The sequence below is a fragment of the Astyanax mexicanus genome, chromosome 11 (genome assembly GCF_023375975.1).
Source record: "Astyanax mexicanus isolate ESR-SI-001 chromosome 11, AstMex3_surface, whole genome shotgun sequence".
Classification (NCBI taxonomy): Eukaryota; Metazoa; Chordata; class Actinopteri; order Characiformes; family Acestrorhamphidae; genus Astyanax; species Astyanax mexicanus.
Genome location: NC_064418.1, coordinates 29,114,999 through 29,133,431, shown reverse-complemented (window position 1 = coordinate 29,133,431; position 18,433 = coordinate 29,114,999). Strand labels below are relative to the sequence as shown.

The 18,433-nt window shown below is 38.1% G+C and overlaps 1 protein-coding gene across 4 annotated transcripts in view; it reads right to left on the bottom strand.

Moving 5' to 3' along the window:
* The window catches only part of LOC103046181 (diacylglycerol kinase beta), a 194,126-nt gene that overhangs the window by 29,127 nt on the left and 146,566 nt on the right, over positions 1-18,433 (bottom strand). For all 4 annotated transcript variants that reach the window (XM_049484968.1, XM_049484967.1, XM_049484970.1 and 1 more), the window contains one exon: positions 548-638. In XM_049484968.1, coding sequence (XP_049340925.1) covers positions 548-638 — 91 coding nt within the window. The remainder of the gene's footprint in view (positions 1-547; positions 639-18,433) is intronic.

Genomic DNA, 18,433 nt, shown 5'->3' with positions numbered 1-18,433 from the left:
ATAACTAATTTTATTATTATATTTCTGAGTAACTATGAGTTAATATAACGTAGAACAGGGACGTCCCTTGCTGGTAATAAAAAACCCTGCGTCATTCTTAGCTAAATAACTGTTCCCTTGATTTAAATGAAGTCAGATCTTTGGTTTGCAGCTGAGCATATGGCCTAGAATAACAGAAGTTTGCAGTGGCTGTGTGCTTTGGGCTATTCATGCTGGCATGCTGTCTCAACACAGCTCAGATACCTGACACAGCAGAAGCAGCACGAAGTCTACTGCAGCTATGAACAACCTGCTGCATTCATGAATCACAGTTTACGTCTTTAGAAACACCTCAGGGCTGGCGACGGGCCCGGGGGGAGGGCATTTAGAAAGTGGCTGGCATCACAACCCATGGATTAATGAAATGCCGTATTTCATTTTTACCATTCAGAATTTCTGAACTGCCTGTATTGTGGGAATTTGTGGCATGCAGGCGCTCACGTACAATATATGCAGTGGTGGGACTCCATATATCAGTGTTTTAATGAGGTTTAGAACCTGAACTCACCTCCACTTCAATACACTCGTTTAGCTTCTTACAAGTGGCTGAGATGGTCTCTGTGGTGCCAAATTCAAAGTACCAGAGCTTGTTTTTCATCCTGAGAAGAAAGAAAGACATAAAGAGAGAAATGTAAGAATGATACACAGGCATCCATCTTATTCTGGCACATCCACTTTCAAGATAATTTCTGGTCAATTCATATCTCATATTCCATTATTTCATATTGAATGTTTTTTGGTTGTATTGTGTTCAAAGTGAATACCAGTTTAAAGTAGCTACTGTTGCGGATACTGAATAAAATGAGGTAGCTGTTCTAACCCAACATTCCAACAGAGAATTTAACATTATTTAGGGCTATTTAGAGCACAGGTAACACTCTCTTGAACACCATAGCGCGGCACTATAAAACTTATTGCTATCACCTTACAAAGAAGAGGTGCTATGTCTTTGGTTGAATACATTAAATGTAAAACATCCACCCAAACATCCATAAATTCTGATCTTATCATTTTGAAGAGCAAATCTACTAACCTGAAAAACATGCAATGCATCCCCTTCACTGGATCTTTATAAATTACCAATTTTTCTGGGTCTTTTTTAAGGTGTTGGTTTACCCTTAAAAAATGTTCTACTGAGTATTTTAGCTATACTACTCATTTAATTTTATATGCCCAATTACCCAACCCACTTAGGTAACCATTAGGAAACTCCCTATCACAAGTGATGCTCCAACACCAGGAGGGTAAAGACTATCACATGCCTCCTCCGATACATGTGAAGTCAGCCCTCGCTTCTTTTCGAAGTGCCACTGATGCAGCACTGCTGAGCAGTCAGCGCTTGGAGGAAAGGGCAGCGACTCGGTTACGATACATCGGCTCACAGACACAGCCTTGTGCTGATCAACATCACCCATTGGAGTGATTTGGGGAGAGAGCGCCATCTACCCACCCAAAGAGAGCAAGCTAATTGTGCTCTCTTGGGGTCCGGTAGCCGATGACAAGCTGCATAAACAGGATTCGAACCGGCGATTTCCTGATCATAGTGGCAGCGTTTAGCTTGCTGGACCACTCGGAGCCCGAGCTATACTTCTCATTTGAAAAAAACAATGACCAAAAAAAAAACAAAATGAAATTCACATACATATTTAAAATATTCAATTTTTTCTTAAGTTGTTATGCTGCAAATATGTGACATTGTAATCTTTTTTTTTCAATAGAAGGCTCAACATTTTTGATGCATTTGTTTATATTGTATGGTGAACTTGTGACTTGTCCTGCACTAAATACTAATTTACGGAAACGCTACAGTTACATTTACAGCATCTCAACATTTTCAGCACTCTGTTTTAAAATTGCTACTAATACTGCAGAAAGAAAGAACACACACTCTATTACACTTAGTGAGATTGGATATGAAAGTGAGGTTGTATGAGAAGACTAATGACTTTCCCCTTATTTATCATTCTCATCTTATAATTCTCCACATTGTAACACCTTCTAACTGAGCATATTAGCTATACTGCTGATTTTGTATGTTTATTATGGCTGTGATTTTAATCTAGCTAGCTACAGTATATCCACTGATCCACTGTAGCACTGAACGTGCTACACAAAATAAACCCAAACAATCCCCTCATACAATACCACTACAATCCCATCCTATTACAGTGTTGCAAAAATAAAGTTATGCTATGTTACTGTTATTCTCTCCTAGGCCATGCTTAAGCCACTACTACAGTGATGTAAACCAGACAAAAATGCAAAAGCTCATAATTGTTTTCCACCAATAAAGTAAAAATGACTGTGTTTGTGGAATTTTAAAGCAGCACTATGCTAACACATTGGCATTTCTTGCTCTGGAGACAGCATGGAGGTGGAATTTGGACACACTTTAACATGCATTTTACAAGCAGAGAGATACAGAACCATAATCTGAGTTAAATGTCTGTCTTTTCTCAATCACACCTTTAACAAAAGCAAATCTAGTGTCTCTGAAAAAGCAGCTGCTCTGTCACTGGAACAACAAACGAGTGTGTGTTGACACACCCGTATGATAATGCTGGTGTGACAACAAACACCATGGAAGGAACACTGCCTTGGGTTGTCAACAGATCAAACAGGTTTCCCCGACTGATCCGCAGCACACAACAAACCTCCTGCAAGCACAGAAGTTCATGCTCAATTCCAGCCTGGAGGGCAGAACTCTGTCAAATTGCCACAGTGTAAGCTTCTGGTGGTGTGTATGATGTGTGCGGAATGAAATCATGACTGCTCATTTGTGTGTGTGTCTTTCTACTGCTTAGAGCTTAGAGCTGAAGAGAAAAAGAAAGTTGGCTGACTTCAGATTAGAATAAATTGACCCATATTTACTTTTTTTAAGTGGGTTACACTGAGGACTCAGCGTTAAATGAATCATACCAGCAGATTCTTTCTTTATGAATCATGTCCAAGTCTCTATGTCTTTCTCTCTCTCTCAGGTGTTCTATTACAGTTTCTCCTGTCCCAAAAGATTCGGCTACCTCTGCCAAGGCAGAAGAGCTTTGAGCCAGATCATCCCCCACCCCTCTGCCCTTCCTCTGGCCGATTGAAATATTGATGTGCTACACAGAAAGCTCGAGCAGACAGGTGTGAGAGAGTATGAGTGGCAGTGAACATGGCTTCAGCTTCTGCAGGGAAACTAGAGCTGTGGACAGCAACCTAAACGTGATATCAAACATGGGCACTGAAAGGCCACAGAGAGGAGAGCACACAGCAATAGCTTAGAGAAGCGTAGAAACAGAAACAGGCCGTTTTGGTGCAGAGTGTCTGTGTGTGTGGGTGAATTTGAAAGAGTACCAAAAAAAGGAGAGATAATTTTAGAAGCTAACATCAAGTTAAAAAAGAACACAGTGTCACAAGGTCGCTGTAAATCCCAAACCCCTACAAAAGTGTTGCGTTTCCACTTTGCCAACAAAATGAGCAATTTACACCTATACCACCCCATTAGAACGTCCAGCACTGCGGAGCACTGCTGATAATCACAACATGCTTGTTTAATCAACAAGCTCCGAGGCGTCTGGAGACGGACAGTGTAAATTATGTCAGGGTGTCATACGTAAGACGGACGACCCACAGAAGTAGGTGATAAAGTACCAAAATGAAAGCAATCCATGTCATTTGGAACATCCAATTATAAATGTTGCATTCGTCAGTCAGTACATGACCCCATTTACACCTATAAAGCCAAGCTATGAAAAAAGATGCAAGTGTAAATGCACCCGAAATACAACTAAAACACTCCTTTAGAAAGCCTTTAGAAAGAGGTTTGTAGATGCGAAACAGTCTGGTAAAGGATTCAGATAGATCTCAAAACAGTTAGATATCTACAATTCCAATTTACAAGTGGAGATCATTTAATTCAATTGCAAACATGGCCAGTTCAGACTGCAGAGGTAGAACTAATCACCTAGACAAAGACAATTTCAAGAATCTGGGCACACAGTAACAGAAGACATGTTTGGTACTAATCAAACCCAGTGTTTGAGCAGAATAACCCATACCAACTATGAAACATGGAGGTGAACATTTCATGTTTTTGAGATGCTTTGCTGCAACAGGACCTGGGAAGCTGTCTATCATATAATTCACTAGGAATTTGTTACTGTAGGATGCTTGAGGTAAATGTGAGACCATCTGTCCAAAAGCTGAAGCTGAAGAGGAGGTGGACCACGCAACTTGAAAACAACCCAAAACTTTCCAGTAAATCCACGAAGCAATGGCTCAAAAGAAAGAACTGGTGTTCTAGAATGTCCAGATCTTAATCCTATTAAAGTGTTGTGTGTTTGGATTTAAAATGGGCTCTGCTTGCAAGGAACCCCTCAAACATCACACAGCTGAAAGAATTGTGCATGGAGAAGTGGGAAACACTTTCTCCCAGTTGATGTCAAAGACTGGTAGAAAGTTATAGGTAATGTCCAATTAGGTTATTTCAACCAAAAGTCCAAGACACTATCCTAAGGCACTCCTGGTAATTTTGGGTTATGGTAGGTTTTGAGTACAAATGTCCAAAGAGCTGTTTTTTCTTACATGCGGCTGAGATGGTCAGCCAAAGATCACCTAACCTTTAGGATTACACAACCACAAAAAACACACACACACACACACACATCAGTCTGACTCTAAACTAGAATGGCCAGGTCAAAGCCGGATCTTAATCCTAATGAGATGCTGTGGGTTTGATATACTGTAATTTGGGGTCTGCTTAAAGGAAACCCCTCAAACATCACACAGCTGAAAGAATAGTGCATGGAGAAGTGGGAAACACTTTCTCCCAGTTAATGTCAAAGGTTATAGGACATGTCTAATTAGGTTATTTTAGCCAGAAGTGCAGAAGACTCTTCTAAGGCACTCCTTGTAATTGTGGTTTATGATGGCTTTCCACTACTAATATCTAAAGAGCTGTTTTTCTTACATGCGGCTGAGATGGTCAGCCAAAGGTCACCCAACCTTTAGAATTACACAACGACAAAACACACACACACACACACCTCAGTCTGACTCTAAATTAGAATGGCCAAGTCAAAGCCGGTTCTTAATCCTACTGAGATGCTGTGGGTTTGATTTAAAATGGGCTCTGCTTGCAAGCTGCCCCTCAAACATCACACAGCTGAAAGAATAGTGCATGGAGAAGTGGGAAACACTTTCTCCCAGTTGGTGTCAAAGACTGGTAGAGGGTTATAGAAAATGTGTACCTGAGGTTATTTCAGCCAAAGAGGGAAATAACACCTTAAAAAGGAAAAAAGGTGTCCTAACAAAAAATATTATATTTTTGTTCATTACATTTTACAACTAAAGTAATGACAATTAAAATGTATTTCATTTCATTGCATAGTTATGTATGCTATATATCCTAATACTGTTCAAATGAAGATCAAGGGGTGTCCTAATTTTTGCATATGACTGTAGATTGTAGAAACATATCCTCGATGACTCCTTACATGTACAACCATAGCCAGTGCTAGTACTTTAAGACCTCCTTCTGTCTTCCTTTTTTTCCCATCACACACTTCAGCAGCCTGCTACCTTTGCTCTGTCAAATTAAAGGATTATGAGCATATTTGAGATCACAATTAGACACACTTTAGGCTCTCAATGGGGCAAGCTGCCTAACCTCATTATCTGGCTTCCACTTGAGAATTTGTGTAAAAAAACAATTAGCCTGCGATTTTCTCCCGCCTTCAGTGTGACGTTAAGAAATGGAAGAAAATCAAGCCGGATGTTCGCACCACGTAACAATTCCCTCAGCAAAAGAGCAGAAAATTCTCCTAAGGAACTCCTGGTAATTGTGGTTTATGGTGGCTTCCCAGTACAAATATCTAAGGGCCATTCCACCGAATGGGTGCCATTTGCTTGTTGTATCTCTTCCAAATTGAACTTATTTTTTTTGCCTTTTTTTTACATTGAATCTAATAAGACATGTATTTAACCATTCAAAACATGTACTTGTCAAACTCAGGCAGCTTTACTTAATTTTTTATTAGGTTTCTAAGCCGAAGATGGTTACAAAACTAATGTGACATTTAAAAAGCATGTTTAAAATCAAGTCGACTAATTCCTTTAATTTTCACCCAAGAAAGTCTTAATGGTTGACTGCATGTTCAAAAAATTGATATTTATGGCAAAAAAATCACTCCTGTTACTGGCACTCATTCATGTTAGTTTTTATGTTTTGATGTTTTTTATGTTAACAGGAATGAGTTTTTAGCACAGAATTAGCAAAAACATGAAAAATAGCTAAATGGCATCTATGCTAATAGATCATATTCTAGTGATGTTCCCAAATTTGTATTTAAAAAAATAAATAAGATCTAAGAATTAATTTAGGTAAGAAAAATGAGTGTTGAGATTGACCTCCTCAGTCATAGTTACAATAAGATCAAATATACAGAAAAATAAATAAGGGAACTTAATTTTGGTCTTCCCATGATCTTCAGAAGAACCAGCTGATGTAACTTCCTGTTGTAGATGTGACTTGTTGTAGAATGTTCCAGATTTTTTAGAAGGGATAATGTTTTACGGTAACAGGAATGAGTGAAACCCAGGGACACAACTGAAATGTGTTTGTTAATTTAAATATTATGGATTTAATTATGAAAAAAATATTTTTAAACCATAAATGGGCTTTGGAGTCACACAACAATGCAAATCTCTAAAGGATTTTAATAATTATATTTTATGGTAACGTTTATAGGTAGAGAGTGGGGATAGATAAATGCTATTTCTTCAGTGCTCTAGGTAGAATTTATTAATGTTTTAAATTACATATCTTATTTTTGAAATTAGGTCAATATATAAGACAATATGCTTAATAATACAATGTATTTTAAAGTTATTTTGTGTACACATTTATACATGCCATTTTCTGGGGACCAAAATGGCGAAATGGCCCTAAAGAGCTGTTTTTCTTATATGTGGCTGAGATGGTCAGCCAAGGGTCACCTAACCTTTAGGATTACACAACGACAAAAAATAAATAAATAAATAAATAAATAAATAAATAAATAAATAAATAAATAACACACACACACACACACACACACACACACACACACACACACACACACACACACCTCGCACTGACTCTAAACCACCTCACCACAGATAGCCATCTCACATAATCCTCTCTCAGAGCGATGACCTGTTAACCCGTGGGATCACTGTGGTGGCCGGCCACAATGCAGCGTCTCTGACTGACCCTAATCTAGTAAGATCTAAGTAGCCTCTGGTTGACTCATGAGGGAATGGGTGTGTAGGATCCCCTGAGGGGTCTGAAAGGGCTTTAAGATGGGATGGGCTGGGGGAGGGTTAAGCATGTGAATACTCACACTGACACCCAACCGACCATCACTGACCACCATCCATCCACATGGTTGGTTTCCAACAATTTCCATTTAGCAGATAAAGCCTGTGATTAGGAACGTTATCAGATGAACACGGGCTGGTGTTTAATTAAACCTTTTCCTTTCATATACAGCTATGTGAAAAAAACTCCCTCAGAAACCCCCATTATGTTCAACTGTGAGGAACAGCAATGTGCAGCAAATGTTCCCAATTGAAATTAGCCTGTGCTTAACAGTATGTACCAATCCAAATAATATATTTCTCAATAAATGTTATTTGCAATATAAATATTCCATTAAATGTAACATAAATATAATCAATATTTTGTATAATTACATGTTTCACCCTTTACATATACCCTTTACATTAACTTATTATAACTTACAGTTTTCAAACAACAATAAAAAAATAAAATGGCCTCAGTTTTGGCCTAAGTTGTATATTTGTTGTATATATTGTGTACTCACACTAGGCACAATTTGGTCAAATCTTCCTGAAATACAGTTCCTCCACCTCCCCACTCCACTGCTGGCCTGCACTCACACTGTGTTTAAACAATCCGTGCCGAGCACACTTATGTCACTCACTGCTCAATGGGCTAGTTGGTGTTGTGCCAAATTCAGCCCCCCTCCATGAAAAGCACTCTCTCTCTCGGAAGCACATCTTCTTGATGAAAGTGGAGATTACTCGCTTTAACTTACTTAGAAATACGCACCAAAAGTCACTAGTCAAATGAGGGTCAAAAAAAAATCTGTTATTTTACAGTTTACATTAGAAGAAAATTTATTTTTACATTTGAAATGTATAACAGGGGAAATAAATAACAGGAGTGCTAAATTTTATCTTACATAGCAGATGTTGGAGAGTTGAGGAGAATCCTGCTGGAGAACCTTATGGTCTGCCTTTTGACTAGGAAGGGTTGAATCTGGCCATGTTGGTAGTTGCTTTAAATGATCTTTACTTATGACATATTTTTGAGTATGTGTAAATAAGCTTGTAAAGAAACATTTTTATGGGGTTTCCTGTATGCTTTTTATGGGGTATGCCAAGCTAGATCTATTTACCTGGGGTATGTCTTAGCAGCCTTAGGCTGAAACCTGAGCATCTTGCTCTGTATCTGAACCTGTGACCTTTGCAAATAATCTGCTACTAGTGCCACTAGTCCATCTTGCTTTAAATCAACAGAAGTGTGACTTTTTTCAGAGTGTGCAAAAAAAAGAGTGTGCACCTCATGGTCCAGCAGTGTTGTTTAGATATGTTTATCTACTGTATATCTGCTATATCTAATTCATATGGATATGATGTAAAATGAATTGAATCAAATGAAAGTGAGTCAATCGAGTGAGCGCATTGCTTGTGTACTGTATATGAATCTCCACAGCCTCACAGAAAAGTGCAAAGGTAAGGCACATGGATGACTCAGGTCTAGTTTCAGGTAGCCTGTGGTGTGAAACAGACCCTCGCGGTGCGCATACGACCTGCTCCACAGCGGGAGAGAGGGGGGAGGCTCTGCCGGGCTGTTCTTTTGGCAGCAGTCAGCGACAATGAGGAGGAGAGGAGTATATTTATCCGTCCACACCGCGGGTCCGGAGCAGCAGGGAACGACAGGTTCCAGAACACAGCCACGCTGGGTCTCTTCTGGACCCCGACACACACACATATGTGCAAGCCGTGGGACACACACACACACACTCACACACCCACACATATAACATGCAGTCATCACACACTCATACACTCATGCACCCATACACAGGGCAGTGTACACACACAGACAGCGCAAACACAGACATATGGGTTATGAAACCCAACTTGGCATGCGGGGACAGACTCGCCGAGCCTGGGGTTAGGACCATATTTGGCCTTTTCCTGTGGCATGTCACATGATTACTCAGCAGCAGCTCTTTATCACAACAGCTCTCAATCAATCTCATGCTATTTATTACCTTAATGAACCAGCGGAGGGGGTCAACAAGTGCAAAGGACAGGAAGGTGTTCTCAATTATACTGAAGATGTTTACTTCCCGCAATGCATCAAACGTATATACCGTATTACCATACGAGAGCTTTTCCAAAAAATTATGATAAATTCTGAGAATTTATCTTACAAACACATATTCATTATGCTCAGATAAAATTTGTTTAATGTAGGAAAAAGAGTCTTATCAGGACATAGGGTACATCCGCTACTCATTAATATTGCTGCTAATGATTAACAGCCTAAGTCTAAGTAGCAATGACATATTTGTTTGTTACATTGCCAGTGACATGTGTGCCTTAGTGAATAAGCCACTGTCCTCATTTTCCCCCATACTGACAGCCCGCTCAGCTCCGTTCCTCTCCTCTCCTCAGATCAATGCAGTAACGACTCAGCAACTGACTGGCTTACTGTCCGTAACATAATGTGCTAATAATCAATACCTTCTAACATCTTTATAACATCATGACAAGGGCTTAGCATGAACATCATGTTACACAGCAATGCGTGGTAAAAAAATAAAAATCCATTACTTCTAATATATAAATGTCCTTTTTTCACAAGCTTTAATATGTATATTTAGCAAAACCAGTTTTTGTTTGCTGTTCAAATAAAGCTGAGGGTTCTAAGAAAGGAAGCAGCTTTACCTACCTGGCTTACCACCATTAGGCACTATTATAGCAGCTACTAGGAGTGTAACATTTTTGAATATCGTGAACAATATTATACCCTGAAATATTGTGCCAAATCTCCCATCCCTAATTATCACATCAGGGTACTACTTTTTTGCTGTTTTTAGCAAAAGAAAAAATCCACTGTTCTTATTTCCTATTATAAATCACCTCGAGACAGATTATATCTGTCCAGTCTCATTAAATTGACTTCAGTCCTGGATATATGTAAATATATGGAGTGCATTATTAGTATCATGACAATCTGGATCATTTATTTTTGTTACATATCTGATACAATTCTTGTATTTTTAGACCACAGTTAGGGGTGTGCCATATAATTTTGTATGCATTGATAAAATTTAATTTTCATTTTGTTGCAGTAGTGTATTATTGAAATATTTTTTTTAATTCAGTGTTTTGTCATATCGCCAAGAGTATTGTTATCACAAAAATACCATAGAATTAGCAGCCTCCTTGCAGATTTGTGCAGCATGCTATCATTTTAGTAATAGTAAACAGCTGGTAACACTTTACAATAAAGTTACATTAATTAACAGTACCAGTACTTATGAAAGAAAGTCTTAACTAATTACTAATTTAAACTAGTTAAGACATTTTTTAATCCTTACACATTTTGGACTAATATGGACTAATATATCAGTTCATTATTTTTAACATTATTACGTTTAGTGTCTTAACTAGTGTCAATTAAAATAGTTGAGACATTATTAACCATTTAACAATGTTATTACTATTGTAAGTACTGTTATTTAAGACCATTAATGTGAAGTGTTAGCAAACAGCTCTTTGTATTGCACATCATGACAAAAAATATCTGTGGGCTTTTTTCACAGTTGCCTCACCTAGTTTTCTCGAATGTTAACCACATGTTAGCCTCTTTCTCTCAAAATAAATGGCTCTAGGCCATCTTGCTAGGGTCAGCACTTATTAAGGCAGACTAAAAGAAGAAAAAATTCTGTATATAATGCTACTTGTACTCAATTCAATCAAAAAAACAAAAACACAAAAAACACAATATACTACATAAATCGTCCATAACTACACTAACTTCACTACCCTTAGCTGGCTGGCTAACTACACATTAGGTCACATTGGTCAATTTATGCTAACAACAGACATATCAGGAAAACTGCAACCTATTGTATAGGCTAATGTGCAACTCCATGTAACGAACAGAAAGATCTTACAGAATAACTGAGGCTGTCATTCAAATAATTTTTATGTGTAACCCCACCTTTCAATTAAATATTTGATTTTTTTATGAAAAACATTAAAAAAACGGATATTCTTATAACATAAACTAACTGTTGGAATTAGTTTTTAAAGAAGAAGAGTTTTAGAGAGAAAAAGTACATGACACTATAGAGAATAGGAACAAAAGGTTAAAAGGAGGTCCTGGGACCCTGGACCAATTGTGAACAAGATTAGGTCAAACAAATTTGTTGGCACAATTCAATTACCATATTTTTTCACAATAAGGCACACGTAAAATCCTTTAATTTTCCCAAATAATGTCAGTGCGCCTTATGTATGAGTTTAACCAGTAAGGTTGTAAGGAGCAGTAAAGCCACTCTGCTGTAGCATTATAAAGAGTTTCAGTGTAGTTCTCCAGCAGTATTAACATTAGCTGCTAACAACGCAAAGTGCTAGCTCTTTGGCCATCCAGAAGTGAGTATTATTGACCTGTAGCCTGCTGCTAATTTCGGCTAGCACTGCTGAAGCAGCATTAGCCACTAACCGTGCTAGGCGCACGCTCTTTGGGCATTCAGATGTGAGTATTATCTTCCTGTAGCCTGCTGCTAACCTTGGCTAGCACTGCTGGAGCAGTATTAGCATTAGCTGCCAACCACAGCGCTAGCTACGTGCCCTATTGCCCTGGGTTACCGGAACATTCAGGGTTTCACAGGGTGTAGCTGTGTTGGATGGCATTAGCTGTTAACTGCTTGCGGTTAGCCGCTAATGCTAATGCTTCAGCTTTAGTGAAAATCTGTAAATCTAAGCTTATTGTGATTAAAGCCAAAAAACCCAGCCTGACCCCACCGATTTCCTGCACATTCTGTCTGCCCTGCCCATAAACTGTCATCATGAGCCTGAGCCTGATTTAAATCCATAATTTCTTTGTAAGTAGAGCGTTAATACAGAACTTTCAAACTACAATACAGAGTTGATTAAATGAGCAAAATCTGTTCAGAATGATGGTAATGAACAGTAACAAAAAAGAAGCATAGCCCTTTTATTAAAAAACATTTTTTTTATTAAAAACAGAACTCTAAAGCGCAATGCAACAAGCGGAGGAGCTACAGGCCGATAATACTCACCTCTAAAAGGCCAAAGAGCGTGTGCTTAGCACGGTTAGTGGCTAATGCTGCTTCAGCAGTGCTAGCCGGAGTTAGCAGCAGGCTACAGCTCAATAATACTCACTTCTGGGTGGCCAAAGAGTTAGCAGTTTTTGCATGGTTAGCAGCTAATGCTAATACTACAGGAGAACTAAACTGTAGCTCTAACACACCACAATTTTTATGATTTACATTTAAGTCAGACTGAATGCTTAAACTCTTATATGCACAGATGTATGAAAACTCAAAATATCTACTTAGAATTCAGCTTTTACAGCTTAAGTTGCAGTGTGAGCGCTCTGGTGTAAAACAGTGATAGGCCAGATCCGCTGTAGTTGCTAGGAGAGGCAGTGCATAAATGTTACTAATGCTTACTTAATGGGAAAGAAGCAGCTGTCTCTGTGAGAAAGGTCCATAAGGGATCATTTATTTCTCTTATGTAATATTAATCAAAATTTATGATATCCCATGTTAACTATACACTCCTCTTCTCTGTAAAAGTGCTGCTCCATGTGGTAAATGATTTGCTATTCGAGACAGTTTGTAATTCAGAGTGAAATCTAACTGGTGCACATCAAGATGATCTTTTTTAGTGTGTGTATTTGTGTTAAAATATTTTAAAAAGGTGATAAAACAGGAGATTGTAATCTAGACACAAAAGAGGAGGTGTGAAAACCTTATACACTCTCTCAGCCGCTTCTGTGTAAACTGAATAGTGGTCCTATTTTTCCTCACCATTGTTTGGCTGGGAAACGGAATGTCAACAGAGTCACTGTTGTTATTGTAATCCAGTAGACAAAGAGTTTTTTTTTCGCCATTTCCATGGGGCAATCTGACACCTCCTAATCCAAAACTTCCTCTCCTTCCCCACGAGGAGGAGGAGAGGGGGGGGGGGGGGTAGCCTAGACTCCCTGTGGAGTCGACTTGCCATTGAAGAGCGCTCTCACTAGCAGAGCACTGAGTACTGACGCAGGAATCACACGAATGCAGTTTAACACAGTGTACGGTCATAAACACACACATGAAGACAAAAACAACAGTTTGTCAATAATAAACCAGACTGTAAAAAAACAAAGATGGCAGCGGGGGCACCAGAAAAAAAAAAAAAAACTTAAACTGGTAATATTCTGTAAGATAGAAAACAGTAAATTATGTTATACAGTGGCATGCATTCTTATCATATTTTCAGATTATCAAACAAACTTCAACATCAAACAAATATATAAACATAAACTTTTTAAATGATGATTTCATTTATTAAGGAAAACAAATCCAAACCAATCTAGCCCTTTGTGAAAAAGTGTTTGCCCCCAATAAATTAACTGTGATTAATCACATTTTTGCAAAGCTGAGTTCAATTTCCCAACTAACCACCATGAAGAAAACATGGAGCACTGGTGAACCTTCCCAGGAGTGGCTGGCCAACCGAAATTATTCTAAAAGGTCACAGACAACTCATCAAGGAGGCCACAAAAGAACCCAGAACAACATTTAAAGAACTGCAGGTCTCACTTGCTTCAGTTAAGGTCAGTGTTAATAATTCAGTAATAACATAGAGACTGTTTGAAAATGGTCTCCACGGAAGAGTTCCAAGGCAAAAAACACTGCTGACCAAAAATAACACAATGACCCATCTCACATTTACCAAAAAACATCTTCATGATTCCCAGGACTTCAGGGAAATAAAAATTTTTGACTGACTTTACAAAAATTGACTTTTTGGGAAGGTGTGTTTCCTGTTACATCTGGCATAAAACTCACATATCATTTCAGAAAAAGAATATTATACTGAATGTAAAACATGGTGCTGGTAGTGTAATGGTCTGGGGCTGCTTTGCTGCTTTGGGGTCTGGACAACTTGCTGTAATAGATGGAACCAGAAATTCTGCTGTTTACCAAACAATCCTGAAGGAGAATATCTGCCCATCTGTTCATGACCTCAAGCTTAGAAGTACTTGGGCTCTGCAGCAGGATCAGTTCGGATAGTTTTTTTCATTAATAAAAAAATATATAATTTAAAAAGTGCTTTTTATATTTACTCAGGTTATGTATGCCTGCTATTAAAGTGTGCTTGATAATTGAAAAAAATATCAGTATGACAAAAACAGCAAAGAGCAGGTGCTTTCTGCCAGAATGAAGCATTTTAAAAGTTTTATCTGTCAAAAAAGCAAAGATGGCCGGGTGCAAGTGTAAATTATGTGTGTTCCAAAAACATTTATTACCTCTTAAAATAATGACATTTACTTTCTCTATGTGTAACATAATTGCATTGCCAAAATACTTCAAAACTGAGAAATATAACACTACTCTTTTTTCAATATAATGTCTGCAAAAACGTAACTTTCTGGCAACAGTGGTTTACATTTATTTTCTTGCAGTTATAAATTTAATGTGACATATTTGATATAAATGCATAATAACCATACTTTTTTGAAAAAGTACAGAAAATCTTTATTTTAATTATAAAACTTTTTTTTAATGATTAGTATCCTTAAAAATGCCAACTAAAGGCTAATTCATGTATAGCACTTTCTTTGTATAAAATCATGACACAAAAAAAAACTTATGTTTTTGTATGCACATTCTGCTGTGTCATCTCAGCACTACACTGGTCAAAAAACTAGAGTGCAAAACAGGATCCCTTTCTCCAAACTGAAACAGTTCAAATATCTGTTAAAAAGGATTTTAGAGGGCTTTATTTGACATGCAGCAATAATGAACAGCCAGTCAACAGCTGAACTGCATAGCAACCACCACTCATGTACCATCTGGCAGCACACAGAGTTTCAGAGCGCTTTTTCTCTCCACTTCTAAACCACTACGCTTGCCCCTTATTAGAACCCGGCGGAGTGACAGATGCAATGCTCTGCTAAATCTAAAGACTGAAGCAGATGCAGTGTTTAGTTTTTTTTTATTTATTTGGCAGTGCTTTCTGTGGCGTTGTTAGATGACTCACTCTGGGGTTAGTCATTAAATGCTACAGTGTGCTTGGCTCATAATATAGATATTTCTCTCTCACTCTCTCTCTCATCTCCAGCTTTTTGTCCTTTAGCCATTTGAAAAATAATTAAATAACTCAGAAAAGGCTCTGCTAAAACCAGGGGCAGCAATAAAAGAGACCCTAAGGATGGGGTGTAGAAGACTGGCATGCTCTGAAAGCATGAGCCACATTTCAGCACACTCACAATAGTTTGGGAATCTGGGTCCATAAATTATTAATAATGAGGATCTGGACTAAACCAGCTAATTCAGCCGGCTCACTTCCATCACACTGCTTCTGTGTGTGTGTGTGAGTCATTAGAACCTGATTAAAAGGCATCTACACTATCACTGCCATTGCTACTGTTACACTGTAAACAAAATGAGTCTCTGTATAGATACTGCCTGTCTTTATATAATCTTAACAGTCAGAATTTTACAATAAAGCTCTGTTACAAAGCCATTTCACTGTCATGTGTAACATGACCTACTTATTACTGCTGTCTCTACTATTAATATTGTCTTAACCCTTTTCATTAGGTTTTTAAATTTAGGCTTAAGAAGTTCTTATGTAGCATTTTTTTTAGTATTACATTAAATATTTGATCAAAAACTGGAAATTGGACTTTGTTACGTCCTAAAAATTTGTGATTTAAGTGGTACCAGCTCATATCGGAAGAGACATTTGATACTGAAAAAAACGCCAATCAATGGAAATTTGAAAGTTTATGCCACAACTCCTATTTACTGCTGGCTGCTTAAAATTTCACTCTTAAAAAGGAGCCAAATTTCACTCTTAAAAAAATGCCTAAAACTGGAAATTGGACTTTGTTACATCCTAAAAATTAGTGATTTAAGTGGTACCGGTTCATATCAGAAGAGACATTTAATATTGAAAAAAGCAAATCAATGGAAATTTTAAAGTTTATGCCAGAACTCCCATTTTCTGGTGGCTGCTTTAAATCTCACTCCAAAAAAAAGAGCCGATTAGCTTGTTGGCTATGTAGAGAAGGGCCAACGATAATTTGGTGCTGGTTGTTCTGGCTACTGCCAGAGCTTCTCCACTAGCCACACAATATCACAACCCCACCCCCCGCTCTCTTTTCATTGAATGGCAGGACTTTATCCATAAACAGACACCATGTTGAGCGTTGTGAGAACTTCCATTCATATTTTAAGCAGTGACAACTCTCCTCATTTATAACATCTCTGGGAAATGTCTGTGGGAAAAGCTGAATATCCAGAACAAGCCAAAAAAATTATTGTTTGTTCATTATTGAGCCAAATGCTACAAACTATTAAAGAGATTATAGTCAGATTCTATCAGTGATTTGGATAGTGATTATTTGCCCTTCAGTTTAAAGTATTTTGGTTACTCCAATATTCATGGAGATTGAAGCCAGGAATTGTGTGACTGGAAAAAACTACCACATTGCAAAGATGGCCACAAAAATGGCTATTATAATTTTGGTACAAGCTCACTTTAAACACTGATTATATTAAGTTTTGTGAGGTTAAACCACTTTGTTGGGTTGCTGACTTTATATCACCCAAACATACTTTGTTATCTTCCCTGCTATTTCATGTTTATGATAGATGAAATACACTCCATACACTGACAACACTGTTTTATGCTGATTTGCTGAATTGTTGTCATAACTGTTTATTACAGTTAAAAAAGCCTATTTATAACCATGTTATTTTGCCTAAGAGAAAAACACTTATTTTCATTTTATAGGGGGCTTGTAAAGAAAAGAGAGATGAGGTTTACGTTTACGTAGAACAGTTTACATTACTGAGATGGCTCATAACCACTCACAGAAAGGTGCTATCTGTGTTATCTGAGTTTTCTTGGTACAGTGATACAGTTAGTTAGCTGAAGAGAATGTAGACATTTGGTCCTTCTCCCTTCTCTGGTTGGCATAGAGTTAGCTTTTAACCTGTCCATTTTTGGGGCATTAATAGAATGAATTAATGAGATAACTAAAAATGAGGTAACTTAACGTTACAATTTGAAGAGTAGGAAATGGTACATTTTACAGATATTTTATCATCAAAATCATTATTCAACTATGCCAAAGAAATATAGAGATTCGTTTTTAATTTTGTTGCTAGTGTTTGTTTTAGTACTATATTTTTTTTTTACCAACCTCAACACACTCATACACTCTCTGCAGTCATATCCTTTGAGTGTTCTTGAAAAACTGCTCTGTACTGCCTACAATTCATTCAGTTGCAACCAAGAAATGTTATTTGTTGTTTGTGCTAGAAGACTTTACTGACTCCGCTGTCTATCATGCTGAAGCCTTGGGGGAAGAACTTGCAAGAAGGACCAGCCGCAAACAAAACAGGCCCTATTCTGGAGCAATTCTTTTAAGTTGAGCTGCCAAAGGCTACATGGGCTTTTTATGGCATGCCTGAATAGATGCATCAGCTGATGAGAGCAGGGGACAATACTGCAGCTTCACTTCAAAGCGGGCCCCAAACAGCTACTGTAAAGAGCACTGCAGGCAGAGAGCAGCTCTTTCTTAAATGACGAAGGCGTCGTATGTTTGGTGCTGATAGTGGTCACCCCCAAGTGCTATTACAGGATTAGCCTGAGCTATTACTGTGTAACAGTTGAAAGACTCATAGGCAATAGTGGAACCCCAATGCTAAATCTGTGTTTAAAGGACGAAGAACGTTTCTGCTGGTGGTCCCTGCACACGCCACGGCATGTGAGTGTGCTGCTTTTTTTATGTCACCCCAGCCCACTGCACTTACTCATCAGACAAATTTGTTCTGGCACTACCTTGCACATTTATTCAATGGTACAATTAAAGGGAAATAATAGACAAGCACTTGAAATTAGATGCTATCTTTTTTTTACTCTCCCACTCAGAACGCCCATCTCTTTAGGAGAGACGACCAGTTTGCCTTCCGCTAAGTTCGCCTTAATTAAGAAGCAGCATTCACTCCAGCTCTTCCCACAGCTAGGGAACAGAGTGAGTCGGCAAGCCAATAACGTGCTCAGCCTGACATTGACC